At 48.0% G+C, this 28,000-nt stretch overlaps 3 protein-coding genes across 6 annotated transcripts; 1 reads left to right on the top strand and 2 right to left on the bottom strand.

Moving 5' to 3' along the window:
* Nucleotide 1: 1 nt before the first annotated feature.
* On the bottom strand, nucleotides 2–9,446 carry CCNL2 (cyclin L2). 3 transcript variants are annotated; one of them, XM_065855064.2, is made up of 11 exons: nucleotides 9,012–9,446; nucleotides 8,160–8,234; nucleotides 7,765–7,874; nucleotides 7,365–7,485; nucleotides 6,524–6,588; nucleotides 3,642–3,741; nucleotides 3,453–3,557; nucleotides 3,089–3,230; nucleotides 2,208–2,325; nucleotides 2,031–2,123; nucleotides 2–1,292 (listed from the first exon to the last, which is right to left on the bottom strand). In XM_065855064.2, the coding sequence occupies exons 1-11, from the start codon at nucleotides 9,336–9,338 to the stop codon at nucleotides 938–940; spliced, it is 1,611 nt and encodes a 536-aa protein (XP_065711136.1). In that variant the 5' UTR covers nucleotides 9,339–9,446; the 3' UTR covers nucleotides 2–937. The 3 variants fall into 3 exon arrangements, with proteins under 3 accessions (XP_065711136.1, XP_065711138.1, XP_065711139.1); XM_065855066.2 differs by lacking the exons at nucleotides 7,365–7,485; nucleotides 7,765–7,874; nucleotides 8,160–8,234; nucleotides 9,012–9,446 and adding an exon at nucleotides 4,078–5,790 and having other exon boundaries at nucleotides 6,524–7,345; XM_065855067.2 differs by lacking the exons at nucleotides 7,365–7,485; nucleotides 7,765–7,874; nucleotides 8,160–8,234; nucleotides 9,012–9,446 and adding an exon at nucleotides 5,667–5,790 and having other exon boundaries at nucleotides 6,524–7,345.
* Nucleotides 9,447–10,262: 816 nt separating this feature from the next.
* On the bottom strand, nucleotides 10,263–12,542 carry MRPL20 (mitochondrial ribosomal protein L20). Its single transcript, XM_065855196.2, has 4 exons — nucleotides 12,426–12,542; nucleotides 11,365–11,475; nucleotides 10,986–11,063; nucleotides 10,263–10,706 (listed from the first exon to the last, which is right to left on the bottom strand). Exons 1-4 carry the CDS (start codon nucleotides 12,510–12,512, stop codon nucleotides 10,533–10,535), a joined length of 450 nt encoding a protein of 149 aa, XP_065711268.1. The 5' UTR covers nucleotides 12,513–12,542; the 3' UTR covers nucleotides 10,263–10,532.
* A 3,670-nt stretch (nucleotides 12,543–16,212) lies between these two features.
* On the top strand, nucleotides 16,213–20,019 carry TMEM278 (transmembrane protein 278). Of its 2 annotated transcripts, none has more exons than XM_065855337.2 (3): nucleotides 16,213–16,767; nucleotides 17,434–18,189; nucleotides 19,450–20,019. In XM_065855337.2, the coding sequence occupies exons 2-3, from the start codon at nucleotides 17,920–17,922 to the stop codon at nucleotides 19,717–19,719; spliced, it is 540 nt and encodes a 179-aa protein (XP_065711409.1). In that variant the 5' UTR covers nucleotides 16,213–16,767; nucleotides 17,434–17,919; the 3' UTR covers nucleotides 19,720–20,019. The 2 variants fall into 2 exon arrangements, with proteins under 2 accessions (XP_065711409.1, XP_071654413.1); XM_071798312.1 differs by having other exon boundaries at nucleotides 17,053–18,189.
* Nucleotides 20,020–28,000: the final 7,981 nt, after the last annotated feature.

Genomic DNA, 28,000 nt, shown 5'->3' with positions numbered 1-28,000 from the left:
ATTTAATAGAAAATCAAATACTTTAATGAAATCAGGGAGCATGAGAGTAACAGCTCAGATATACCACTAGAACTGATACTACTGGGCTGTGGGGGTTTTGCTGTTGTTTTTTAATGCTCTGTTCTTCAACAAGCATGCAGATTGACAAACTACCAACTCTTCAGAGTGTCAAAGATCCTGAGTAAAGAATTCCAAACCACTTAAAATGCATATATAGGAAATGTCTTACGAGCTGGTGGCCTGCACACAGCATTGCACAGATAAAAATATACTACTCTCAATACACAGAGCTAAATACTTTCACATTTATCAGAATTTTCTACACAAGTCTTTTGATAGAATTCAAGTTTCGAATTTTCTGTATATACCTCCCACCTGTAATTAACAAATGCTTATTTACATTGTGGATAAAGTGTAAAGGCTAGTAAGGCCGTATTCCATACTGTACTGTAACACTGCAAAATGTATATACACAAATAACCTAATATAGGCAACAGCTCTAAAAAAAGTCACCTTACATTCGTACAACATAATTGAGTCAGTATGAAAAGAGCTTTGTTAGCACCAAGCTACTCCCATGGGTTGTATCGACTGCCCCGAGGCTTCGGGTTCCGCAGGGAAGGACCATCCAGTGCAGAACCCCAAGCACTGAGCAGCGGAGCTCCTGCTCACAGCCCCAACTCCACCACGCTACGGTCCCCACGTCACCGCAGCAGGCACAGGAGCATCCGCAGACAGGTTCTGCAGCGTTATAAGGTGACACATTAACTCTTTCACATCATCACATTAGCATCTTTCCTTTGGATTCACGATAAAGTACAGAATTGCAGCAGAATGGACGCTACTCAGGTTACAACAGGTTAACCCTACACTGCAAAGGCCGAGCGGGGAAGAGCTCCGCTGCTGCAGTTCCAAAGGAAACAGCTTTTAGTTTTGCTTATCGCCTGTGCCTGCTGTGGCCGGGGTGCTCTCGGTCGTAGCGATGACCCGCTCGCTCGTAGGACCGCGAACGCTCGTGCCGGTGGTTTCTGTAGTAGTGACTCTTCTTCTTGTACTTCCCCGAGTGGTCGGAGCGCTCCCGGGAGCGGCTCCTGGAGCGCGAGGAGCTCCTGCTGCGGGATTTCCGCGGCTTGTGTGTCGAGTATTTGTAGTCTTTCGATTTCTTGTAACTTCTCACCTTGGAAGCTTTGTAGCTGGAACCGTGGTTGAACTGTCTTGGAGGAGAGTCGCTGCGGCTCCTGGAACGGCTGTGGGATTTGGAGCCGCTCGATGTGGAGTAACTTTCGCTCTTCCTACGGAAAAAGAAGAGAAAGCCTATGATACTCTTCATATTCAATAGGATTACTCTCCATTACTATTAGCCCCTAAATGTAGTCACAACACATACACACTGAGTACCATACAGACAAATGCTTCTCACTTATAGAGTCAAGGTGTGAGAGCACAGAATAAAATATCAAGTGTCTGGTCTCAAACTGTTGTTCAGTCTCCCATGAAAACGAATCCTGTGTCCCAGATTTGCTCACATCTGATTACTGTAGAAATACAGATCTTTAGAAACTGTTGGGAGTAGTCATATCTTGGTTTTACATTTTTTTCCTCCCTTACTTGGAAAACACAAGTGAATAGGTAAGAATAACCGCCAGATTCAGAGTGCTGCCAACAATACAGGTGAAACTACTTTTCCTGCTTCAAAACGAAGGTTCTGCAGGAGCAACTGCCAATGGGATTAAGGCTGGAGTTCAGAGTTCATCTACTGCACAAAGTGCTTTAGCTACTCCACTACAGTTCAGCAAACACAAAGTTGACACTGCAAGCACCCAGCTCTAAATGTAAGAAGTTAAAGAGGAAAAACAAACCCCAAACGCTGCAGCGTGGTGGGGTGTACGTCACCAATAAACATTCTTCCCCTCTCTTTTCAGTCTGTTTGGCACGGGTACAAGGTCAGCGCCTGCTTTTCCCTGGACTGTGAGCCGAGCCAACACAACTCTGATAAACCAGAGCTTTTCAGAGCATGCGCCAGCGCATACCTGTGCTTGGGGGATGCGGATCTGGATGGGGATCTTGAGTAACTCTGATCTCTGCTTCCACTTCGACTTCTGCTTTCTCTTCCTTTCTGAACTCTGCAAGAGACAATGAACACTAAGTTATTTTTCCATAAAGCAGTCATGGGAAAAAGTTAAGTTTCTTCCTTCCGAAAGCCTTACCCGTTTACTGGGCTATTTGAGCTCACTCTTTTTGCTCCTTCTGTTTTCCTTTTGGCATTCTTCATCGCCTGAACAGGCAGTGGTGAAGGTTTATTTCCTTTCACTTCTTTTGGAGACTCTAGAAAAACAAGCGTTTGTTATCTTATTTTGAAAGAACGGGCAGTGACTGGAAGAGTGAAGCTTCCTCTCGCCCCGTTCCATCACCTTTGTGACAATGGGTTCTGTACATGTGGAGCTCGTGTATATGTGCACACACACACAACCACCCACAACAAGGAGATCTCAAGAAATCCACCGAAAACAGAAGTTAATCCGAAACATTTTTGTCAAAATATTGAAGCAACACCAGGGAGGTGACTGCAATAGTAACACAGTGTTCAAAGCCATTTCAAGGAAAAACAACTTCCTTTTCTTGCCCATTATTCAGTATCTTTTTAAAGGCAAACTGAAGAGAAAGATGGGGAATGTTCTCTAGGCAAGACACACAGCAGACTGGAAACTTCCGGCCAAGTACACCGGAAAATAGTCCCCACCCAACACCCAAAAGTTCTTCTGCCAGAGCTTCTCATTGTCCCTGTGCTTCAATATTGTTTAGCATAACACACCAATCACAAGGGTTTGTTTATTGCCAAAACACCTAAAAGGAAGTCCCTGTACTACAGAAGTTTAAACTAACCTGAATTTTAGATTAATTTAATTTTAGGGTTTATCTATTCCTAGAAATTACAAAGTTAGAGTGCTATCCAAACTCTGCTATTTGAGTAGCTGCTAGAAGTGAGCTTAAAACAAACCAACCAGCCTCACTGTATATGCATTCCAAAAGGGTAAATGTGTATCTAAGACGAGAAAGAGTTATTAAAAACAAGCAAGCCACTACTTACCATTTTTTGGGACAGGGGAAAATCCTGATGTGTTATCCAAACTCGGAGCTCCCTCGGGTACCAGACCCTTAGCTTGTGCTTTTGCCTCTTCAATAGCCAGTTTCTTCTTTTCTACTTTACTTTCCAGATCAGATAAATCAACCTGTGAACACAGGAGCAATGCTTGTGACAAAAACTCAGTAAACCAGACTTGCTGGTAACTCACCAAAACTCCTAAAGAGATCCAGACACTGTAACTACTGTCCTGTTTCACTTAAGGCACCACACTTGCAGCTCGTCTACAACAGGAGGTTTTCCAACTCATGTTCTGAGCGGCAGCCTTTAGTAAAGGCTCCTTTCATAAAGAAATGAAACAGAAACAAACCTTTTTCCGAGTGTAGAGCTGCAAAATTTTTAAGCAGATTTCTTGAATCTCTTCCTCTGTTGTTCCAAAGAGTAAAAACCAGTGTGGACGATTAGGAAGCGGAATCTGAAAGGGAGGGGAAGAGATGTTTTGTTTTCTGCTTCTATCAGAAGACCTAACGAACGTGAATTAGTGGAACTGTCCGCTCACCTCCAGTGTCCTCGCTGCAAGGTAAATACAGGCGCAGGCGATGCTTTCTGGCTGGAACCTCACAAAGACGTCTGTCCTCAGGCTGTCGTTCATGTAGTTCCTGAAAGACAGGATACCAGAAACATTGCACGGCACTGCAAAGTTGTTTGGTGGGCTTTCGTTTTGGTTTTACTTCTACATCGACTAGTTCTTTCTGCATTCAGTTACTAGACTGCAACATTATACTCCTGTAAAATCTAAAGAAAAGTTGAATTACTTCACTAGAAAAAAATAAATCCCTCAAGGGGAGGGACGTGTGACAGAAATTAGGTTTGATTGACTGACTGGCTGCTGAAAATTCAGTTGTGAAGAGAGAACCAATTTTAACTTCACTTTTCCTTCTGGGTCTCTACTGGCTTGCTCTCATGCAACAGACATCTCCATCAAGACAACATACGATATGATCTGAAGTACTCAGAGAGTTTTAGGTTCACATGTTTCTCTGCAACAGGGCTGAACCCCGACGTTTGCCGCAAGCTGCAGCTCCTGCAGTTCTCCCATGAAATCACAGTTCTCTGCAGCAGGCGCCGACTTCCACTGGAGATTTAAGGGGTCTCTTTTCCTCCAGAAGCGCATTTTCCATCCAGAATGGAGTTCTTTTTGACGCAAAAAGCAGCCACAGAAGAAATCAGCGTGTTTGGGGACATCAGTTCAGGAGAATACTCAGTGCTCAGGCAGATCTCCTCTTTGGCACATGAAACACGGTTTCCAAATTGTCCCATTTCAGTAAGGTTGCTTAAAATGAATATTCACAGAATGAGAAAACTGTAAAAATATTGCATATATTCCAGTCAGTATACTTAAAACATTATTCTTCTAAATCTTAAATACACAAAGTAACTTCCTCTGAATCTGCCAGCTGATGTGGTTAAAAAGATCTAGATTTTTTGAGCAAATGTGTCAAGCAAAGTATCAGATGGGGAAAAGCTGAAACCAGCAATGATTAAAAGTCTCAAAAGAATCGGCTTTCTGAAAGTCCTCACCAGGTGGGTACCCAGTACACAAGGATTCACTAACCCCAAGACATCCAAACCAGAGACCACAGCCCAGACAGCTGGAACCATTTTCCACAGGACAGACTAAAGGAACTTGGATCCCAAGAGTATCAAACTCCCGCCTGTCCCGCTTCTCTTACATTCCTGTTTACACCCCAGAAAAGCAACGCTAAACATCAGCTCATCTTTCTGGGGGAAATAAACTTCAAAACCTCCCCTTCTTATCCCACTACGAACAGCACAAACCTTTTGGCAGAAGAAGCGGTAAGGAAAAGTGGTATTTCAAACAGCTGGAAGTCAAACAGCCTTTTTCTAATTTGCCCAATTAAAAAATGTGCCTGCTTCCAAGTTTGGCCTCCATATATTTTTCCCTGTGGGCTCAGAATCAGACACATGAAGTAATGAATCCTTGTCACAATATTTTAAGAAAAGGGTAATGTAAAAATGCACATTTCAAAAAGCAGTTGTACTGGATATCCACCAGTGTTGAGGGACTGGAAGCAACACACATCAGTACACAACTCATTTAACATCTGAACCATTTGACAATTGGGGTAATCTCCTCCCTCATCCTTTCATAATAAGTGGAAAACTGGTAATGAGAAGTTTGTAACTCACACTCCTGTACTTCATGCACTGGGAAATCTGGGAGCGGGAAGTTCCTCTAAGTCCCAAGTATCACCTTTGACTCCAAGCATCACACATTTACTCAAATGTTTTCTAAGTAGTTTACAAATGGAAATCAGATTTTAGTCTTCATTGCGTTAATTCATCCCTTTAAGACTTAAACCCCACCTTAACTTGCTTTATCATTTACAAATACATCATATTAACAGTTATAGAAATATAACATTAAAAAAAACTCTTTCAGAATTTCAACAAGCAGGTTATAAAATATACAACAGTCAAAACACACAATAAAAATAAAAGTCAAAATAGTATAAGCACAAGCAGCAGTTGGCCAGTTACGCTACTATCACGTATATACCACCTGTCTAGAGTCAGCGTTCTCTTTGGAGAGCCTGCTGTGGTTTGACTGAAGACGGACGCTATCCCTGCACCACAGGCTCGGGCAGCAGAGCAGAAGTCTTAGTCACTTACCCTCAGAGGCTCCCCTTTGATTAAAAGAGTACAGAAAAGAAAAGTCAAAACTGGTTCTCTTACACACGGCTCACAGTACCAGACAGTTCAGTCAGCAGAAATATGATCTTTGGATTCACTAAAGGTATTTAAACCACACTATTGTTAAAAAGCCTTGTTTATTTGTTAAGTTTAAGACCTGGAATTTTACGTAAGCTTCCCATCCCCAAGCAAATTTTTACTGTAATGAGTGACAAGGCAGAGGACATTTCTTGGCAAACATGGAAACACTGAGTTTATCCAGTCTTACAAGCTGACATCTTGCATTATCCATATAGATTTGATCCATATAGATCATTATCTGTGATGAATTTTTAATACACCTGTAATCGAGCTCAAGCCCTGGGAAAAGCCACTTCCCAGCACTGGTAACAGACTTTAATACACATTGTTTGCTCTGGAGAACAACAACAGCAACAAAAAAGAAAACACTACAACCCACTTAACGTTTTCCCTTTCAGCTGAAAAGTGAAAGCAGAGAGGAGGGAAGTGAGAAGTCAGGCTGGAAAGCTACCTTACCATTAAAACTGCGCCTCTGACTTAAGAGGCCCATCAATATTTGGGTGGCAGTTTGGGGCACACCAAGAAACACCGGAGCTGTGCAGTACGGCCCACAATCACTCCTGAGCGTGCTGCCCGGAGTGCCCCAAGTGACATATTTCTGCTACTGCCCCTGCTGGTCTCTTAGAACAAAGAAAATCAACTTACCATGACGTCTGGACCAGGTGCTGGTTACGTTCACATTCTAATACCTGAAGGTACATAACGATTATCTGGAAGATACGGGTTATCAAGTTATTACCTAGAATCTTGAGAGCCACCTATTTATTTCAGAGGGACATCCACGAGGCATCCGTTATTCTCTTTCAAGTTTAAAACGCTCCACACAAGCGTTTGCCACGTCCCCCATGTTTATCCACACGGCTCCCACTCTCCAATGCAAAAGTTTGCACCAGGTGACACTCAACCAGACCTGACCTTCCGAGCTCGGCCATCACGCTACTCCCCTACACGTCTTGTCTTCACCCGTTTGCAAGCTACGTATGTTCTCCTACACAATTCATGATTCCTTTTTAGCTGTAACTTGGGAGAAAACATTGCTGGCTGCAATAAGCAGTAACAGAAGCGTAACAGGATTTGCAGAGAGAAGATCTAACGTGCATCACTGGTTTATTCTGTCCTAGGTTTTTTTTTCCTTAGGTTTGAAACAAGGGTGCAGATAAAAAGACTACTCTTAGTAGCAAAAATTCATAGCAATTACCAAACAAGTAGCATTGTCCTCTGGGGTACTGACAACACGAGTGAATTCTGAAAGCCAAACAGGCTTCAGAAGACCTTGAGACAGCAGTTTTTAGAGGAAGAAAGAGCAAGATCTCACATTCTGCTGGCACAGAAGTAGGAGGTTCATTTACCACACTCAGCTACTTAAGGCATAATATGCTCGTGGTAGTAAAGCACCAACTTCAACATCTGCAATAGTTACATCCTCCAAGTCTCATCCTAATCTGACACGCGATGCTTAAATATTGAGAATTTATGCAGTACAAACCTTATGAGGGTGCTTTACGTGGACACAGAATCCCAGCTCCTTCAACACTCTTCTTTCTGCCTTAATAATTTGATTCTTCAAGTTCACATATTCTTGATCCAGTATGAGAGGCACAGGTTTCCTGCAAAACAATTTCAAAATCTGAAGAAGGAAACCTTAACCTCAAAGAGTCCTCATATGCAGCTTAAATTGTGTTTGTGTAAAAATAAGAGACATCACTATTTATAAGACCAAAAAGATTTGCTTAATAAAATGGGCCAACTCACTTTTCTCCTTCATGAGATCCCTTCAAGATGCTCCCTGATTCATAAAACAGGGAACGATACTGTCATTGGCCCATGAAGTTTAACTATTAAAATACAACACAAATACTTCAGATTATTCCAGAGTCCACACTTACTTTTTCTCCCGTATATGTCTGAGGCGATGGAACACGTTAATTACGTCCCTTATGCGCCTCGGTGCCTCTTCAATCTTGGACGCCAGGTGAACACAGGCCATCGACACGTGCTGAAATACAAGGATCGCAAGACACTGACGTTCTGCTGCCATCAGGAGTTTATCACCTTCAACAGCTTGAGGAGGGACAACCAGAGAAAATGGTGGCAAAACAAGCAAATACTAAAACTTTGACAAAATCAGTACTATGTAGCTTTATAAAACCATGGTGATCAACAAGTAAAATTTACAGGCTAGTTACCAACATTCTGATCACACACGAGTTGACAACTTGCCAAAAGAGATCAAAGATTAAAAAAGATCTGTAGACACGTACACATTTTAGCATTTTCTTACCTCCATGGAATGCTTCACAAAAGACTTGGTATAGAAAAAACGCTGAAATAGCACCTGTCCCGTAGCCATCGCCACCTGAAAAGGAAACAACCACAACAGATGTTAACAAAACAACTAACAGCTCCAAAAAGAAATGACCTGGAATGATTTCAATGGATTTAAGACCCAGAAGAGGAGCTAAGCTATATTAAGTATGGGAGTAAGTTCGGTGGTATCTAAACTAGCACACCTAGCTCAGCAACAAAATAAGTTGCCCATAAGGTTATCAACATCACACTGTGAGTTAAGTACATACGTTAAATCGCAGACTTTTTTATGGAGTGTGCAAACACACTCCAAATTAAATCAAAAATATAAGAATAAAAAAACCCCAGGCAAACACTAGAACCCGGTAAAAGCGCAAATTATAAGAACACATTAGAAAAACTTTCGTTTTTCAGCATAGAAGGAGGTGGGGAATCTAATCATACTACGATTTGCATATACTCATAACACAAATCAAACAAGGCAAGACTCCTGGAAAGTTTTACACTCAAGAGAGCGACGAGGCTGCTTGAGGCTGGAGCTCGCCGGGATAAAAAAAACCTTTCCGAGGTCAGGGCGAATCAAAGGAGCTCCAGAAATCCTTCTTAACGCAACAGAGCTTAAAATGAAGGCGCATTGGAGCGCCCTGGGCCCCGCCCGGTTACATCAGCCGCTTCCTGCTCTGCCGGGAAAGGCCGCAGGCCCGGGGGAAGGCCCAGCGGCCCAAAGGAGCCGTTTTACCCCGGATCCCGGTCTGCGAGCGCTCCGGGCCCAGCGCACAAAGCTCCGCCCGGCCCGGGAGCGCGGCCGCCGGGCCCGAGGCCTCACCTGCGGGAGCCGCAGCAGGATCCCGGCCGCCTGGATGAGCTCGCAGCCGGTGACGCGCAGCTCGGTCTCGGTGTCCGGGTCGAGGCCGCTGCTCATGGACGGGGTGAAGCGCAGCGTGTGCTCGGGCAGGAGGCAGTTCTCCAGCGTGATCAGCACCCCCGAGTACAGCCGGTCGCCGATCAGCACCGCCCCAGGGCCCGGCACCGGCGCCCCGCTCCCCGTCGGCCCGGATCCCGCCGCCGTGGCTCCGCCGGCCTGAGGCCCCGCCGGGCCGCTCCCCGTCAGCGCCGCCGCGGCCGCCGCCGCGCTACCCGGCCCCGCCGCCATCTTGTGCCGCCTCCGCCTCGCCCGGCTGCACGCTGCGTCGCCACTGAGCGGCGCCTCCGCCCTCCCCTTCTCGTCGCCTATTGGTGAGACGCGGCGAAGCGGCGATCGCCGATTGGCCGTGCCGCGGTGACGTCAGACGCTCGCCCCCGGGGCTGAACGGAGCGCGGTGTGACGCCAGCGGTTGGGAATTTGAACAAGGCGGAAAGGGCGGGGGCGGGACTTCCGGCGTCCTCAGCAGCGCAGCGAGGCCCGGGAGGGAGGAGCCTCTGCGATCGCATCCGGGACCCCGCGCCGCTCCCGGGTCGTCCCACCGCGGGGCTTCTCCCCGTTCAGCGCCACAAGTCACCACTCGAATTGCTTTCCTGGCAGCAGTTGGGTCGAGAGAGGTTCTCCTGCCCCTCTCTCTGCCCTGGGTAGACCACACCTGGAATATTGTGTCCAGTTGTGGCCCCTCAGTTCCAGAAGGACAGGGAACTGCTGGAGAGAGTCCAGCGCAGCCACCAAGATGCTGAAGGGAGTGGAGCATCTCCCGTGTGAGGAAAGGCTGAGGGAGCTGGGGCTCTGGAGCTGGAGGAGACTGAGGGGTGACCTCATTCATGTTTACAGATATATAAAGGGTGAATGTCAAGAGGATGGAGCCAGGCTCTTCTCGGTGACAACCAGTGACAGGACAAGGGGCAATGGGTTCAAACTGGAACACAAGAGGTTCCACTTAAATATGAGAAGAAACTTCTTCTCAGTGAGGGTGGCAGAGCCTGGCCCAGGCTGCCCAGGGAGGTTGTGGAGTCTCCTTCTCTGCAGACATTGAAACCCGCCTGGACCCCTTCCTGTGGAACCTCAGCTGGGTGTTCCTGCTCCATGGGGGGATTGCACTGGATGAGCTTTCCAGGTCCCTTCAACCCCTGACATTTTGGGATTCTGTGAGCAGTTACCACAAACCATTTATTGGTAAAGTGAACACACTGTGTCAGGAACGCGGGGATCCCACAGGACTCGGGTCCCACTTGGAGCTGCGGTTTCTCACTCGACACATCTCAGTTACTGCAATCCCGGGATAAACATCGCCAGGTTCGTGCCCGGAGCTGCCCCATCCTTCCAGAACCTTCCTCAGCGGGTCCATTACACTTGAGCAGGGTTCTCTGAGTGAATTCACATCGCAAAGCAACTCCCCGATTATCTGCAGTCTCTTTAACATCAATAGTGGCGAACAATACGTGAAAATATCCCCTCAGGTTCCTTCCCGTCGCCCAGGGCCGCCAAGAATCCTTCTTGTCTCCTCCGCTGGGCCAGAGCAGCCAGAGACTTGAAAGTCTTTGGCTCGTAAATGGCCAGGTCAGCGATGACTTTCCTGTTCAGCTCCACCTGCGCCTGCAGGCCAGAAAAACAGGGGTTAAGCGCCTGAATTTGAGGAATTCTGAAGCCGCAGAAACACCACCTCTTTATTATCACAGCCACGAGAAACAAGTTTCAATTTTACAGTTCTGGTACCAACAAACCCTCTGATATGTTTTGTCAGATTACATCGACTTGAAAGATTGCAGTGTTTTAAGAAATTCATTTCCCTGGCCCTTCAGAACACTTCCCTCCTTCAGACATGTTCTCCAATTTGCTGTTTCAAAGCAATTATTCTTCCAGCACCACCCTTACCTTGGCCAGGTTGCTTATGAACGCCGGGTACTTCAAACCATGCTCAAGAGACGCTGCTTCAATCCTGGTGATCCAGAGCTAAAAGCGTAAAAATTAGCATCTTGGATAATAAAACACTTCAAAAGTAAACCTTTTGTCATGCTGGCCCGCTCATGCTTAATAAAGATAATGTTTTCAGACCTACGGTCTTCTCAGTGCAATGTATATATGTATAAACTTCAGAATGTGAGATTTTTCAGACCACAAAGGGACTCTGCTTACTGTAAATACATGTTTTATTTCACACACTTTGAGAGAACCCCCCCCAGTAAGGATAACGGCTATTTCAGTTCTGATCTTCCCCCATTTTAACGTTTGCATCTAACGCTTTGCTCTTTACCGCTCTGAGGAACCTCTTCTTCTCCCTCCTGGCCTTGGTGGACTTGACGAACGCCCTGCGCACGCTGCGCACCGCCAGCCTGTAGCAGCGGTTCTTCCTGCCGCGAAAGTGCTGGAATAAAACCAAGACGTTCTTGGTCAGTTACCTTTAAGGCTGTTAAACCCTTCAGTAATATTAATGATAGAATCACAGAATCATTGCAGTTGGAAGAGATCATTGAGTTCAACCATAACCTGACTCTGGCACTAACCCATGTCCCTGAGAACCTCGTGTAAACGCCTTTTAAACTCCTCCAGGGATGGTGACTCCACCACTGTTCCAATCCCCAACAACCCTTTCCATGAATAATTTTTCCCTAATATCCAATCTAAACCTCCCCTGGTGCAACTTGAGGCCATTTCCTCTTGTCCTATCACTTGCTACTTGGGCCAACAGCCCGTTAATATTTGCTCATTTGTCTTTCACAGCTCTTACAACAAGGATCACAAACCGCTTCACAAAATCAGCTGAGCCTTCAGTTGGCATTTAATGAAAACAAAACCAGGACAACGTTATTTCCTCGGGAAACCTGAAAAGTTGAAATGGGCTGAAGAATTTCAGACCTGGGTTCAGGCTGCGGTTCCAGGGGAAAGGGAAGCAGCAAAATCACCTTCAGTGCTCCCGGCCAACCCCTAAACTCACATTTTTATTCCCATTCCTGAGCTGTCCTCTCGTTTTTTTCAGCAAAAACGCAGGGACGGGACAGGAGCCCCTGTTAAAAATACTGCGGTTGTACGAACCCAGAGCTTAATTAAAGGAGTTTCCTGGGGTTGCCACTTCCACCCAGCTAATACGAAGCAGGGAGAAGCAGCCAGAGCTGCCCAGCCAGAGAAAAAGTCGCTTATAAATGGTAAATAGTCACTTATAGCGGGTACAGGGGCCGCTCAGGGGTTGCAAGAGCGGGAGAGCCCGTGACTGCAGGGTGAGCGCCGGGCCGGGGTGACTCCGTGACCTCAAAGGTCTTTTCCAGCCGAATGGATGCTGTGATTTAAACAAAGCCACAGCAAAGCCTCCACACTCACCCGCGCATACTTGAGCACCTCCTGCACCCGCCAGAACCGATCGGTCAAGCGGCTGCGGACCCACCGCGCCGCGCTCAGCACCACCATGGCCGCGCTGCTTCCGCCTTCCGGAGCGGGGCAACGCCCCGGCCCCGCCCCTTCCGGCCGCTCTGTGCTGCTGCGGCGGCCCTCTCTGTGGTTTAACTTCTTAAACCCTACATTTTATTCATAATAGTTCACCTTTGTTGTGGTTTCTTTTTCCCTTTCTTTTTCTTTTTTCCCTCTTCTTATTTCTTTTCCTTTTCTTTTTCCTTTTCTTTTTCCTTTTCTTTTTCCTTTTCTTTTTCCTTTTCTTTTTCCTTTTCTTTTTCCTTTTCTTTTTCCTTTTTCCTTTTCTTTTTCCTTTTTCTTTTTCCGTTTTCCTGCTCTTCTATCTCTTTTTCTTTTCCTTTTTCCTTTTTTTCTCGTTTCTCTTCTTTCTCTTTTTCTCCATTTTCTTTTTCTTTTTTCCTTTTCCTGTTTCTCTTTTTATTTGTCTTTTTTCTTTTTCCTTTTTATCTTGTTTATTTGCCTTTTTCTTTTCCCTTTTTTCTTCCTTTTCCTTTCTCTTTTTTCTCTTTTTGTCTTTTTCTTTTTCCTTTCTCTTTCTCTTTTCTCCCATTCCTCTGCTCCCTTCAACTTCCATCCTTTTTCCAGGTGTCGCTCTCTTTTACCACCCAAAGCGAGCTCTGCCATCTGCTCTACACACATTTGCAGAAAGCGGGTGTGGAAATGCACACCTCACCCACCCCTTTACACCTCACTCACCCCTTTACACCTCACAACCCCCATCCTCATCTCTCCCCCCATAGCGCTGAAATGTCCCAGCTGGGAACACCCTCAGGCTCCGCTTTCTTGGTCAGCACCTCTTACCATGTCCTTCAGCATATATGAGATTGTGAGACGTAAAACGCAAATCTATAAAGTATAACAAGCCACAAGATGGTGCTGTCATTATAGACAGTGGGAAAATCACTTCTCAGCAGCAAGGCCCTCTGCTGTCAGAAAACTAATTAATTTACCTCATCGCCTTTAATCATTACCAGTTTCAGCATCTCAAAGCAATGATGCTCCTGGTAGAAGTTGCTCCGTAACTTGCACCGTCACCATCTTTCCCACTTACAGGCAGGGAATTGTTAAAGATGTGGAAATTTCCCCGGATTGGAGGCGTGGGGAATCTTCCATCATCACTGGGGTTTGTTTGACGCTTGGTTATTAGAAGAATAATTAGAAAGTGTGCTTTTTTCCCCGATTTAAAGAACACAATTGTCAGACGTCTCGTAGGTTAAAAATAAGAATTTAGAAAGTTTCGCTGGATTTAGCAAAGATTTTTATAGAATTTACGACACTTTTATGACTACTGAAGCAGCTCTGTTTTGTTTACCACCCCACCGTGCCCTCACCAACAGCCGGGAAATCCGCTTTGTGTTTACAAAGGCATAGAACGGGCGCAAGGACAAGCGCTGTGGTGATGGGTGCAGCCGCTTGGGACGGCTCTTTATTCGGGCTCCGCAGGTGCTCGTCGCAGCCATTTCTGACTCCTCACTCTGCCCCGAGCTCCACAACATCCCAAAACGCAAAATGTAGCTTTGAGGTGCCCCAAGACGACACAGACAGAGTGATTTTGGGGTAGAACTTCCAGTTGCCCAGCGCTGAGTTCACAATCTTTCTACGGTTCAAACCTAACCTTGATTCTGCTTTCTATACTGTGGGGTTTTTTTGTTTGTTTTAGGGTGTTTTTTTTGGTGCATTTCACAGAATCCCAGAATGTGAGGGGTTGAAGGGACCTGGAAAGCTCATCCAGTGCAATCCCCCCATGGAGCAGGAACACCCAGCTGAGGTTCCACAGGAAGGGGTCCAGGCGGGTTTCAATGTCTGCAGAGAAGGAGACTCCACAACCTCCCTGGGCAGCCTGGGCCAGGCTCTGCCACCCTCACCATGAAGAAGTTTCTTCTCATATTTAAGTGGAACCTCTCGTGTTCCAGTTTGAACCCATTGCCCCTTGTCCTATCACTGGTTGTCACCAAGAAGAGCCTGGCTCCATCCTCCTGACGCTCACCCTTTATATATCTGTAAACATGAATGAGGTCACCCCTCAGTCTCCTCTTCTCCAGCTCCAGAGCCCCAGCTCCCTCAGCCTTTCCTCACACGGGAGATGCTCCACTCCCTTCAGCATCTTGGTGGCTGCGCTGGACTCTCTGCAGCAGTTCCCTGTCCTTCTGGAACTGAGGGGCCACAGCTGGACACAATAACATATTTATCATGTCCTTTCTCCACTTAGAAGGTATAAGCCAAGCTTGAAAAATATTATATCTTTAAATCAGCCATTGTTAGACAAGCACAGTAAATCCTGGGGCTCTTTGGTGGCCTCTGTGCCGTTTGTCACATTTATTACGTCCAACGTCGCCTGGTTTCCTGCGTAGATTTGGGGATTTATTAACACTGTGACCGGCCTGTGCAACAACAGAAGGCAGGATGGATTCCGTGGTTATTTCCCTCTGGATGTCTGGAACTTCACATTTTGCAGCCCGAGAGGAGGCTGCCCGCCTGCGTTTTCCCCTAGGAGCCATTCAGCCTGAGAGAGCGGGGAAGAAAAGGGGGAGAACAAGGCGAAAATGGACTTTTCATACTCCAATGACCATTTTAAAGGTTGTTTCTCTATATATTTTTTAATCCTTCTCTCATGCACTTATTACTACACATTTTTCACAGCTCATTCCTTGCCCGGGGAAGCGCTGCCCAAACAGAGCTGCTCCTGGGCTTTGCATCTCGTTAAAATCAAAATTGATCTGTTGGCTGAAGTGCTTTCGAAATCAATTTGAAATGTCTGGATTAGTCGGTTCACCTTTCAAAAATATTTCAGTGCTTGGCATTTGAAAATAAGAGAAAGTAGAGGGACATCTTCATATTTGAGAGATGGCTTTTTGCTTTTTCAGCTTACAACGCAGAGCTGCGGTGAATGAATTTATGACTGGTTTAAATAAGTAATTTTCAGGTGTATTTTTGAGTTTGAAAAACAAGGAAAGCCATTATTCGCCAGCGATCGGAGCGTGCAGTACACTGTGGTACCCGAGATGTTATCTAGCACAGGAATAATATTTCACTGGAAGGAAACAGAATTCCTTGGGGCAGAATTCACAGTGCCACAGCTCCTTCAACCCTTCTGGCCAGTTCTGTGCTGCTGGGTTCTTCTCTTCTCTTCTCTTCTCTTCTCTTCTCTTCTCTTCTCTTCTCTTCTCTTCTCTTCTCTTCTCTTCTCTTCTCTTCTCTTCTCTTCTCTTCTCTTCTCTTCTCTTCTCTTCTCTTCTCTTCTCTTCCCTTCCCTTCCCTTCCCTTCCCTTCCCTTCCCTTCCCTTCCCTTCCCTTCCCTTCCCTTCCCTTCCCTTCCCTTCCCTTCCCTTCCCTTCCCTTCCCTTCCCTTCCCTTCCCTTCCCTTCCCTTCCCTTCCCTTCCCTTCCCTTCCCTTCCCTTCCCTTCCCTTCCCTTCCCCTCCCTTCCCCTCCCTTCCCCTCCCTTCCCCTCCCTTCCCCTCCCTTCCCTTCCCCTCCCTTCCCCTCCCTTCCCCTCCCTTCCCCTCCTCTCCTCTCCTCTCCTCTCCTCTCCTCTCCTCTCCTCTCCTCTCCTCTCCTCTCCTCTCCTCTCCTCTCCTCTCCTCTCCTCTCCTCTCCTCTCCTCTCCTCTCCTCTCCTCTCCTCTCCTCTCCTCTCCCTTCCTCTCCCCTCCTCTCCCCTCCTCTCCCCTCCTCTCCTCTTGCCTCGGATGGTCCAGGACTCCCCTTTGCACAAAGAGCATCACTACTGGGGTCAGTCCAGCACCAGAAACCCTTGGGAGAGTCATTTTTTGCCGCGTTTCACCCTTCTTCTCCCCACCCTGCTCTTTCAAGGGCAGCCGGGTCTGATACAGACTGACATTGACTTCAATCTGCGCTACAAGTTATTGATTTCTCTTATTTACCAGCCTATTTCTCCTGGAACAAACCAGGATACAGGCTGCTGGCAGTGCTATTTTTAACCTTCTTCCCATCTCTTGGCACTGTGAGGCAACTCAACAGACAGAATAAATAATAACAAACAAAACAGAATCATTAAATTCAGGGTCACCTTCAGTGCTAGAGGAAACAAAAGGATTTGAGAGAAATGTAGTTGAAGCCGTTAGCACCCGTATCCTGCTCTGGGTGGAGAAGGGGTCTGTCCAGCTCCTTTCCCCGTAGCATTATGTGCACCTCGTTTTCCTGATAACCTTTTCCTAGGGTAGAATATTCAGAGAGAAACAACATCAAGTGGAACACAGGACAGCCGCATCCTTCCCTTGACGGTGCTTTCTGGTGAGTCCTGCGCTGCCTCAGTTTCCTCTGGACTTAAGGGAATTTTCTCCTTCCTGTGATCACGCATATAAAAATGTATCTTAAAGGCTACATAACTTTGCAGATATGACTGAAATTCCTAAATAATATTGACTGTATGAGGCAGGTGAAATAATTGATATTTGTTATGTCTTCTGTGCAAGAATACCGATATATTCTGCAAACAATAACCATGATGACCGCAGAGAACAGAGGAGGTGTGCAGTGATTATTATAAATTACTCTGATTTTTTTTTTCTAATCCAGAGAGAAATTGTAGAAAATGAATCAGAGGCAGCGTAATTACAATTGGAAAGGGGCTGTCTTGCCCTGGGAATGTCTGGTGTGAGTGTGGCCCTTGGGTCCTGTGTGCTACATCACTTGAGACAGCTGTGGAGGATTGGCTGGCGCGGAGAGCGGCTTCAGCATCTGCTGTGTACACAGAGCAGCTTCGCAAAGCTCCGAGAGGCAGCTCAGGAAGACGCTGCTCGTGCTCGAGCGCCCGTGATTGCACAGACGCCACACGCTGCTCCAGCCTTTGCTTCCAGCTCCGGTGTGGGCAAGGGCTCCAGCAAGGCGGGGGGCGGAAAAAACTGCTGTTTGTGCCTTCATTGGGGTGAGCTGAGTGGGAATATTATTTGGGTACAGGGTGAAGAGCATGGAAAGATGATTTGGAGTCAAGGAGCTGTCTAAAAGTGGCCAAGCCAAGGTGGAGGAGATGCTAAAGGGAGGCGCTTTCTGTAACCAAGCAGCCTATTGAAGCTGAGACAGCACCTGTTTGAGAGCTCTTGGGACCATAATCCTAGGAAGATCAACAAATTCAGGAGCACCATAGGTTCAGAAGCAAAATAACACCTCTTGCCAAACTTCCAGCAGCCACATCTACTTCCAAACAGAGGTTGGGACAGTGCTGAAAAACACTGTGGGAGGAAACAACCTGTGCTGGCCAGGTCCTGGGAGAGGAGGCTGGCGAAAGAGGCTTTTCCTTCCTTGCTGTGTTACTATCTCCGGATCAGTGTTCTCGTCCATGTGTGGAAGAGGCAGGAAAAGCCCCTGCAAGTTACACGTCTGCTGCCAAAAGCAAAGAAACCATTTTGGATAAGAGCTTGGGTTGATTAGCAATCTTCTTGAAAAATGTCCGGCCAGGATGCTGAGGACTCGGGGGCAGAAAACCTCTCCGAGAAGTCTCGGATGCTTCCCACCCTCCCTCCATATGACATGGACGACCAGCTCCTGCCCAGGGAGCCACGGAGCGCCTGGTGCTGCTTGGTGTGGACCCTGCTGGTCGTCATCATGAACTCCTTGGTCTTTTTCATCAACTTGCTCCTGATGTTCATTATCTTCACCATCGTGCTGCTCCCCACCATTGTGGTGGTTTACTTTGGCTTCCAGTGCCACTCTCGGGTAAGTCGGTCTTGCTCCGTTTGGCTGTTAATGGGTGTCTCTAAGGCAGGGCCATCCATACGGGTTTTGTTTTAGCCCACGGGGAGCAGTGGCTGCAAAGACAAGGCTAAAACCCCTGAGCTTTGGCTTTGTTTTCATAAGATATGTGTACATATACAGATTTGTCCATAAGAGGGGTATGTGTATAGACTGGGCTGACAGGATCAGCTTTGTGGTGGTTCCTGCTGACCTGTAGGTTCTTGATGGAAACCCTCAGGTTCTCCTTTGCACACAGTGTTCTCCAGCCTAAGGCTTTGAGGCGATGCAAGAGGTTTTTGAGCTCAAACAAGCCCATCAGAAGTGAAAGCAACTGTGCTGCCGGTAGCTGTGAGGAGCCTTAACCCAGACTTTGCTTCAATAGCCACAGAAAGGGGTTGCAGCAGCATGGCTTGACAAAAGCAGTTCTTTTTCTTCGGGCCGCCGCTTTTCAATGCCTCCCTAATCGACAGAGGCCAGTTTCTGCACTGACCATCCATTAAACGGATTATTATTTTTTTTAGCCAGATGGGTTGTGTTTCTGGTGCTGCTGAAAGAATATTAAAGAAAGGAAAGGAAGGCAGGGACACGGGGCATTGCCTGTAGCATTTGTTAATGCAGAGCGACGGCGTGGCTTGACTCGGAGCTCCTGCTGCCGGGGTGAAAGCGGGACTTGAAACACCACTCAGCAAGGACGGGTTAGTGTGCTGGATGCTTTGCAGCAACACGGGGTGACGGGGCTTTCCTGGCAGATTGTGCAGCGATGCTGGGGGCAGGAACGAGCACAGTGTGTGCACAGAACACGACGGGGTTTGTTCCGCAGCGGGAGGCTGGAGAGTCCCCAGCCAGCGGGTAGCAATGGGATGACCAATCTCTGCCTGCAGAATCCAACATTCTGTATCTTATTTATGTTGTTGTAACCTCCAGCGTGCTGTGCCACCCACATCCATGTAGCAGCAGGAGGCCTTTTAATGTGATTTCTGCCTATCAAATGCTAAGCTGTGCTATTTGGACTTAATAAAGATTAGTGCTTCCTGCTCCAGGGTCAGTGTGCGGTGCTCTTGTGCACAGCGATGCTGGGATAATTGAAAGCTTGATTAAAATGTCCTGTCAGTCACACAGTGTTGCTGAGCTCAGCTTGGAGAGAGGGAACAGGTTCGTGTTTCTGGGAAAGCACTAGAAACAGGAGGGTGCTTTGAACAACACTCCTGTCCACTCTTTGACCAGCTCCGTCTCTTCCCACAGGTCCTGCACTCAGCCGCCCGCTACTGCAAAAGCATCTTGGATGACAACAGCTCCTCTGCCCTCATCATCCTCGGCTTCGTCATCATGTCCCCCCTCATCGTGGTGGCCATGGCCACCTACTGCAGCCTGGCACGGCGCCTGCGGCTCCTCATGTGCTTCCAGCCGTGCAGCAGGGCCGTGTACAAGGGGGTGAAGTGGCGCTGGTATGAGGAGGGGGGTCTGTGCAGCTGCGCCAGGGGCTTTAACACTCAAGTCAAGGCGTGGGTGTGAGTTCGCAGCACTAAAAGCCCTGGCCTAACCAGCACCATCTTCTCCCTGCCCTGTCCCTCCACACCGTCACCGCCCAGAGCCGCCATCCAGATGTGTCTGCAGATGTGTAGTACCCAGCTGGGAGAGGGTACGGCAGGGAACAGCTCGGCAGCTCGGTGTGTGATTCTCTCTGTTTGAATCGCTGCGGGTCTGTGGCATTCGGTGAGTGAGGTCTGTGTGCTGCTGGCCACCGGCGTCCACCTGCCTCCCAAATACAACTACTTTGAGTGTTGTGTATAAATAAAGACCATGTCAAATCCACACTGAGGGAGTTTATGTCTGTTCTGTCTCAAAGCACTGGCTGCATCAACAATACCCAGCACATATCACTGTAAGTTAAAATATAAGTTTTGCTTGCTTTCTGAGGATTTAGTTTTCCAGTCTATGTGGCCCCCGGTCCCACCCAGAGAAATAACAAGTGGTGGCTACAGGTGACAGCGAATGGAGGTGGCAGGAAACAGCCTGTGCATGGATAGGGGGACACTCAGTCCAGCCACCAAAACAGACAAGAACAACACGGGGACAGCAGGAGGTGAGCATGGCACTGCTGCTGGACCCCCCGTTTGAGAGACCAGGGCCACCAGTTTGTTCTTTGACTGTCACATTACCTTATGATGGCCACAGTCTTGGCTTCACTGCTATTTATCCATCCTGGCATCAATTAAACCAAAGCCTCAACAAACCACCCCATGTACCTCCCTTGCACTCTTCCAGGTGGCTTTTCCAACACAGAAAGTTACTCTTGGTTACCAGTATCGAGTATTTAATTTGTTATCCCTTTCCTCTTGTTATCAGCTGCTCACGCTGCTCCTAAACGGTCCTTTGCATCCAAGGACCAGCTTTCACACACCCAGATGAGGATTTGGAGAGTCCTGCAGCCCAGGCTCTGTTGCTATAACAATATAGATTTCCTCATCAGCCTGCACACGTCCGTCTGCCAGCATTCCCCACTTTGCATCAGGCTTCGAGGCAAACATGAGGCATCTAACTGCCGGGCAGCCTTGGGAAAACAGCACGAGGGCCTGGAAAATGTATTGAAACCAGTGGACACTCTCTGGATTTGCAGTAGGGTAAAGGAGAGGACGTTTCAGCCCAGGGGAATGCAGAACAGGGAAATTCTCGGCCAGTGCAAACCAGGAGCTGAATAACCACCAGTTCCCTGCCTCCCTGCATTCGCCAGCAGGAGCCTCTGAGTCCAGCAAAAATTCTAGTTGAAATATTTAAGCCGTTTCTCAGTGCTTTCAGCTGGGTATTGGTCCTCCAATGCCTTCAGTTATTGGAGCCCTCAGCTGGGGGCAGCGCAAATAAGAACCATCTGTCAAACTGAACAGAAATCGGGAAGATCTTTTGGAGCCAAGGACAACACAGCATTTATTGGAAGGATGCTAATTTCCGCCTGTGGAGGAAGAAGGGACTCTGGGTTTTTTCTTGGGGTGGTTTTTCCACCAGCCAGGGCCCAGCAAGATGCGTTAAAGGGAACTGAATTCAACGGGAATTCCAAGCACTCGCACCCAAGGGGGCTTTGGTTCTTCCTAAGAGTTACTGGTCCCTTGCAAAATGCTCTTACAAAATTTGCTATTGCTCTAAATCCCATCACAGGCAGTTTAATACTCCCTGTGCTTAGTTTGCTGTGAATAACTCTCTAGGCTAATTTGGCAGGGATCTGCATGGTAATATAATATAATTCCAATGACATACATGCTGGACAATTCCTTTTGCTCTCTATATTTCTGTTGCTAACCACTTAATTGTAACTTGAATGTCTTTGGGGAAATTTCCATTGTCTTCTTCACCTCCCTTCTTGTTCACCGGGGTAACCAGTCTCTGGTGATTGTTTCCAGCTCTGCTGGAAAATTTGCTTAGAATGAATGGAAGCAATTAAAAAAAGAATAATCAGAGATTGTTTGCCAATGCTGCTTCACCCACCAGCTGATCTTCCTTGCACAGGAATGCCTGCAGGATGGGTCCCAGACTGTCCTGGGAGCATTCCCTGGGGCTGGACTGGGGTGTGAGCTGGGAGAACGGTGCAAACGGAAGGGACAAAGGTGACAACGAAAGCAGCAATTTAACCCAAGCTTCTGCTACATCAAACTGGTCCCTGCCGGCAAAAATGCCCAGAGTTTCTCCCTGCCCCAGGAATTTTTGAATGGCAGAAGGAAACAGAGAAACTGTGTGCATATATATATATATATATATCTCTACACATATGTTTTCAAGTGCATTGCATTGCTTTGCTAAAATGCTAATACCACTCTGAAGCCATCTGTCAAGCACACGTTGCCAAGGGCTTGTGGTTTAAAAGTTGCAGAACACTTGCTCTGCCTATGGTGTGTGGCAGAACACTAATTGCTCTGCCTGTTGGTGACAGCAAAATCGTTAGAGGCGCTGCCATTGTCCCCAAGAGCAGCGCTGGGCAGGGTGGGTGATGCTCCCCAAGCAAAAAAGCTTGGCATTCAACCCAAGCAAAAGATCTGCACCCCATTCTCCAGACCCACTGACAAAATAGGGACATTTATCAGACCAACAAAAGAGCTGCTTTTCACTAGAAGAGCCATGGGTGGAGGGTCAGCCCTACAAGGGCTGTTGCTGCTGTCAGGGTTTTCCTTGCATTTCTCCTCCCTGCCAGGACATATGAGTTCATGGAAACGCTGGCAGGGGACGTGGGCAAGCGGGACAGCCTGCGATGTGTCCGGACCGGAGCGAGCTGTGGGTGGGAGCACTCGAATGCCAGGAGTAATTCAATCCCAGGCAGCTTTTGAAGCCAGTTCCTCCCCAGCAAAGAGACAAGAGTGACTGTGGAACCAGGACCAGGGTCTCTCGCAGCATCTCCACCGAATGAAGTGCCATCTAACGCCGTGCTCCAGGAGCATCTTAGCTTGGAGTTGCCCGTTGAGCCTCGCCAGCTGGTGAGCATTGAAAGGACTTGTGTGCAGCCACCCAGCCAGCATTGCACAAAGGTGCTGGCTCCGTCTGGAGCTCCGCGGCAGCAGGGACGTGGCGCTGAACGGGAAGGTTAATTCCTCCCACTCACCTAAAGCGCTGTTCTGCTCCTGCTCTTCAGCCTCAGGCTTAATAAAACAATCTGCTAAAACTACTCTTTTGTCAACACTTTTTTATTTCCGTGGCACCAAGCAGGAGGCTGCTGATGCATGACAAAGCCTTTGTGAAGTGTTGCAACCCCAATAATATTGTTTCTGAGTGTTCTACGCGTCTGCACAGGCTGGCAGTTGATGTAATTATCAGCGCAAGGGGTTAATCACAATTTTCCAGCCCTTGCACCTATCTGATCCCTCTCCAGTGAGTGTAAACGGGTGAGAACCCGCCTGAGGAAGATGGTTTTAGATAACACGGTGTCTGGCCCAGCTTGAGAATGGAAAGGGCAGGTGGCCAAGAGTGTGAAGGGAGCTGGCTCCGAGTCCCTTGTCTGCAGGAGAAGGCGGTTGGCCCTGGTGGTGTCACTATGAACGCAATCTGAGCTTGGGATCCATGTTCTGAAAAGCCTCGCTGGAGCGAGCTGCTCAGCACATCCCGGGCACCCCCAGGGCCTGAGAGTGGGCAGAACACAAGGACAGACCGGGGAGGATTTCCCACCAGTGCAGACGGGCTGTGGCCCCCCTTTAATGTCATTGAAATAACTTTTTGTGACAGAGGCTGGTGCAGAAACAGAGCTGTCCTTTTTCTTTCCCTGGGGCTTTGGCTAGATCTGCTGGCGTAAGTTTTCTTACTGGGTATTTTGGGGGAGCTGAAAAACCGTTCCAAGCCCTCTTAGGTGCTCGAGATTGTTTTGACATCCTGTCTCTGGGACTGCTTTGTAAAAGAAGAACTCTGCACAAAGCGATTTGCTCCGCTATTGGCACAAGTGGGCTCAGCATCATAAAGGTCAAGCAGACCACACTGGGAAGGACTGGGGGGTCCAACCAGAAGACACTGACGTCTTTCTGTCCCCCGAGACTCGGCAGGCAGCCCTCCAGCAGGTATAAAGCAGACAGGACGTGCAGGGCTGGACCTGGTTTTCAATGGTTTGCGTGAATCTCATGGAGAGATAAGCAGCGAGGCAAAAAAATATATCCCAAACAAACCAGTCAGGAAAACAGTGGTGTTGTCTGGTTGGCTGCTCTGCTTTCAGATGCTGCCAGCTCCACTCGAGCCTCTTTCATTGTTTCCCAAGAACACAGTATAGACCTAAGGAAACCAAGCCCTAGACCCTCAACAGATGAGCAGAAGCAAAAATAGAAGCCAGGAGAGCAGACTTCCCCCCAGACATAAGCCTCTTGTTGCTGAAAGCCCAGAATATCTGCTTTGCTCCTGAAAAGCCCTTCAGCAGCGTGCTGGTCCCACGTCGGCCACCAGCCCGTACATTCGGAGTCCCACCTCAGCCATCCCGTATCCTCCAGCCTTCCCGAAGCATCTGCACGAACAGCATCCCTGTTCTCGCACAGCACTCGCTGTTTCATAGGAACGAGCGCTCGCTGAGCCGGCTGGAAAACAAACGTCCTTATCTTTTGAAATGAGCTCAGCCATGCAGCTTGTTCAGGGGCCGGTTTTCCTGCCAGAGGCTCAGGCTTTACCACAACAGGACACGGCAAAAGATACGACCAGTTTTCTGCAAACTGCTTTTGAATATCACTTATTTCTCCTTGGAGATGGCTTTCCTGTCTCGCACCACCTTTCCTCTGGTGAGGTCCTGAAACACGGACGGGGAGGGTGGAATCGTGTCAGGTTTGGAGGCAGATGCTGTTGCTTTTCTCGCAGGCACCAGCTGCACTTCACGCTGCTGCTGGACGCGGAGCTGACGTTTAATTTGCTTTGGCTTCCTGACTCCCTCTGAGCCAAATGCACCAGGCAAACACTCCGCTTGTGATATTCTGGCATGTGCTTTCTAGTCACAACTGGACTCCAGATACTTAGAAATCAGCAGAAAAAAAATCAAACAGCATAGAAAGGAAATCAATCAGTCAGACTTCGTCAGACCACAAGAGGTTTTCAGTTCAGGTTAGAGGGAAAGAGCTCATTCCACCTTCTGATTTATTTCTTGTGAATAATGCAACGCTCCATATCCTACACAAACAGAACGAGCGGGAGTAAGGCAGAAAACCCTTCGCCTCATTGCAATTAAGGTTGTAATGCAGTTGAATAAGGGTGTGGATAACTTAGCGTTATTTTTCTGGTTTGGCATGGCTCTGTGCCTGCCCATCCGCACGGGCCAGACCAGTCCTGTTAGCACTTGGGAAATCAGGTTTCTGTGGGATTTGGAAAGGTCCCGTGGGTGGAACTCACCTCAACTGCTCAAGGGCCTGTTGTTGATGGGGTTTTTTGGTGCTCGCCTTGATCATTCAGCTCCTTGCCATTATTTTAGCCACACAAATGTGGTAGCCGAAGGGTGTGACGCACTTTTGGGGTTGTCTCATCAAGATAGCAGTAATCGAGGACAGAGTTTATTATTACATGTGAGCTGGAGAACTACTGCTTGAGATTTCTTGGAGTGCAAATGTTCTGGTAGCAGAACCAGAAAGTGGTCTCCTTTCTCATCCCCAAAATTACTATAAGAATGAATATAAGAAAGCAATCCGGCCTGTTCGGAACAGATGCATCGTCTCACTGTCAATCCCACTGGATGTGGCTGTTCAGCAAAACCCCGTGAACGTTCTGGAGATGAAAAAACTCCTCTCCAAAGCCTGGCCAAGAGTTTCACTGGCACGAGACGCTTTCATGAGGTCACTGTTGGAGTTCCTCCTGCTGTCTGGATCGCTCATGACCAGAAATGGAAAACTTGCTCTTTGAGCTCGAGACCCCTCATGTGCAAGGTGCCTCTCCATAGTCTACAATGGGACGTGTCTGTCTTTGCATCCCCTTTAACGTGGTTATTTCTGCTACAGAGGGATTTGGGATAATTGCTGCAGATTACATGGCGCAGGCTCAGGCTCCAGCTTTCATGCTCCTTCCAAAGCTGCAACACAGGAAAGCCCTGTCATCACTGATTAATGAACAACCGTAACGAGAAAGAGTCCAGGAATCACTGTGCTAAAACCGAGTGTCTCATTTTTGATCTGAAATCCTGGAAAATGTTTGATTCCGGTTAGGGTCAGGGGTCTAACACATAGGGGTGCAAAGACTTGCATTTTTGTTGGATTCTCCCGCTAGCAGAGGCTGATGACAGCTCCTCACACCCAGCCACAGCCTCCTCTGAAGGCTCAGGAGAGAACAGTGAAGAACTCCCTGAACTTCCCCCCTGCTCTGGAGGTTTGCAGGGGATTCTGTGCGAGGCGAGGTCTCAGTAGCCTGCGTGCACCATGATACAAACAGCAACACAAGCCGCCTCAGGGCAAGACTGCAAACAAAAGGCCCTTTTTTTCAATTTCACAGTTCCATTCTGCATCTGTTTCTCTTTTTTACCCCTCTGTGACATCTCTCAATCATGTTTCGTGCATCATCTCCATTCTGACAAGCTCGCAATGGACTCTCGAGTTGAAGAAAGCGGCAGAGCACAGGGAAACAGCAGCTCTAACTGATTTCTGAGTGCCTTGCATGGGGAAAGCATCAGCAACGCCCTTGACAGGTGCCAGGAAGAGCTGCAGAGGCAGAAAAAGCCCCGTGTGTGGGAGAAATCTGCTAAACAGGATCTGCCCAACTTCCTCCGTGTGATGGACATGCGAGCAGGATGGGACATTAGGACAGGCCCCACACTTAGAGCCCAGTTCGAACAAATCTCCCCTGCCCCAGCAGCAGGACCACCTGAGATCAGCAGCTGCATGTGCCTAAGGGTGATTGCTTCTCCTCTTTGCTCTGCCCTGTGTCCCACCTATATATACATATGGAGCTTTGCTTATCCTGCTCTTTTGAGAACTAGGAATGGAAATGACTGTGGAAGGGGTAAGCATTACATTATTGCTGTTATTTTATTGCCTATTTGTTTCAGTGCTGCAGCTGGGAAGGGGAGGAATGGCTGGCTGGGGTTCTGCATTCACATCACCTGTATCTTCTTCCTTGGTTGAAGAAGCAATTCCAGCTCTGCAGAGCGAGCCTGTGTCTCCACGGAAGGGTGGGGAGCAGAGAGGATATTTCTGGTTAATAGTTCCACTTATTTGTGGGGGAATATTTTTGCTCTCATTGTTCTTTCATCGTTGGGTCAGGCATTACAACACCCAGCTCCAGAACAAAAGCCTCTTATCCCCAAAATAGACGGGAATTGTTTGGATTGTTTTGCACGCGTCAAGTCACCTCTTTCTTTATGGACTACTGGAATTGCAGCTATTTCCCTGCTCTGACGTGGGAGGAGTGCGAGGCTGGCAATAAAGAAGGGGTAGCTGTCAGGCATGTGTTGTGGGGCAGCGTGTTGATTGCCTCACGATGTCTCATCTGTGGCTTGTAGGCACCAAAGCCTGGATCCACAGACATCTACACCTCTAGAACTCGTTGATCATGTGAAAAATGAAGAATCGGTGCCTTGAAGGGTGAACTCAGATGTGACTCAGAGCTCAGCCCGTGCGCTGTGAGGGGAACAGTCACAGACCAAGGGCTCTCGGGGGCTGGTGTGGAGAGAAAATCCCCACTCCAACACAAACCAGCATGGGGGGGACGAGTTTCCAAGGCTTGCGGGAGCAGAGAGGGGGCCAGCCAAGGTTGGCGGGGATGGGGGAGCTGCTGACAGCGCACGGAGTCGTTCCCTTTCCTCCCACTCGCTCCCCAGCTGGGTTCAGACAAAAAGAATGATTGTTTTTCATGCTTGAAGCCTTGCTCCTGCTCAGATGGTTTTGCCTTAGTACCGAGAGCGGGTGAAAAGCTCCAGATGAAAAGTGAGCCCTCAGCAAAGCCTACCTTAGAGTCAGTCCTAAACCCTGGAACTAAAGGTCAGTTCCCTTCTGACAGCCTGGAAATGACCTTTGCAGCAGGACTCTGGAAATCTCCATCCCAGGCTGGTCCAGTCGTGCTCCTCTGCTGTAGCCACACAAGTGCCGAACCTGTTCCAGCCCAGCACACAGTTTTTCAGGTTATGCTTATTCAGAAAGTCAGCTTCTCCAGTCTCAAAAGCTGCTGGCATGAAGGTAAAAAGAAGAAAACTGGTACCTCTGCCCCCATCAGAGCTGGGAGTGGGGAGGCTCCAACTGTCACCTGGGTATTGAGGCTGATGGAAAATCAGCCTCATTCTCTTCTGAATTCCAGGCGCGGAGCTTGGCCGGCGCTCGTGCAGCTGTGCTTGAAGTGGGAGCCAGGAGGTCCCTCCTGATGGGACCTTCCACACCAC

Source organism: Patagioenas fasciata, chromosome 23, assembly GCF_037038585.1.
Source record: "Patagioenas fasciata isolate bPatFas1 chromosome 23, bPatFas1.hap1, whole genome shotgun sequence".
NCBI lineage: Eukaryota > Metazoa > Chordata > Aves > Columbiformes > Columbidae > Patagioenas > Patagioenas fasciata.
Note: the sequence above shows the minus strand (reverse complement) of the source record. Positions and strands in the feature narration are given on the sequence as shown.

What these genes read in the sequence shown, in the direction of transcription:
- TMEM278 (XM_065855337.2), top strand. Translation starts at nt 17,920, where the DNA reads ATGTCCGGCCAGGATGCTGAGGACTCGGGGGCAGAAAACCTCTCCGAG. An exon ending in GCTTCCAGTGCCACTCTCGG is followed by an intron (nt 18,190 to 19,449) that starts GTAAGTCGGTCT and finishes CTCTTCCCACAG; the next exon opens with GTCCTGCACTCAGCCGCCCG.
- MRPL20 (XM_065855196.2), bottom strand. Translation starts at nt 12,512, where the DNA reads ATGGTGGTGCTGAGCGCGGCGCGGTGGGTCCGCAGCCGCTTGACCGAT. An exon ending in AGGTGCTCAAGTATGCGCGG is followed by an intron (nt 11,476 to 12,425) that starts GTGAGTGTGGAG and finishes GTTTTATTCCAG; the next exon opens with CACTTTCGCGGCAGGAAGAA. An exon ending in AGAAGAGGTTCCTCAGAGCG is followed by an intron (nt 11,064 to 11,364) that starts GTAAAGAGCAAA and finishes TTACGCTTTTAG; the next exon opens with CTCTGGATCACCAGGATTGA.
- CCNL2 (XM_065855064.2), bottom strand. Translation starts at nt 9,338, where the DNA reads ATGGCGGCGGGGCCGGGTAGCGCGGCGGCGGCCGCGGCGGCGCTGACG. An exon ending in AGACATATACGGGAGAAAAA is followed by an intron (nt 7,486 to 7,764) that starts GTAAGTGTGGAC and finishes ATTGTTTTGCAG; the next exon opens with GAAACCTGTGCCTCTCATAC. An exon ending in TCCGCATCCCCCAAGCACAG is followed by an intron (nt 1,293 to 2,030) that starts GTATGCGCTGGC and finishes CTTTTTCCGTAG; the next exon opens with GAAGAGCGAAAGTTACTCCA.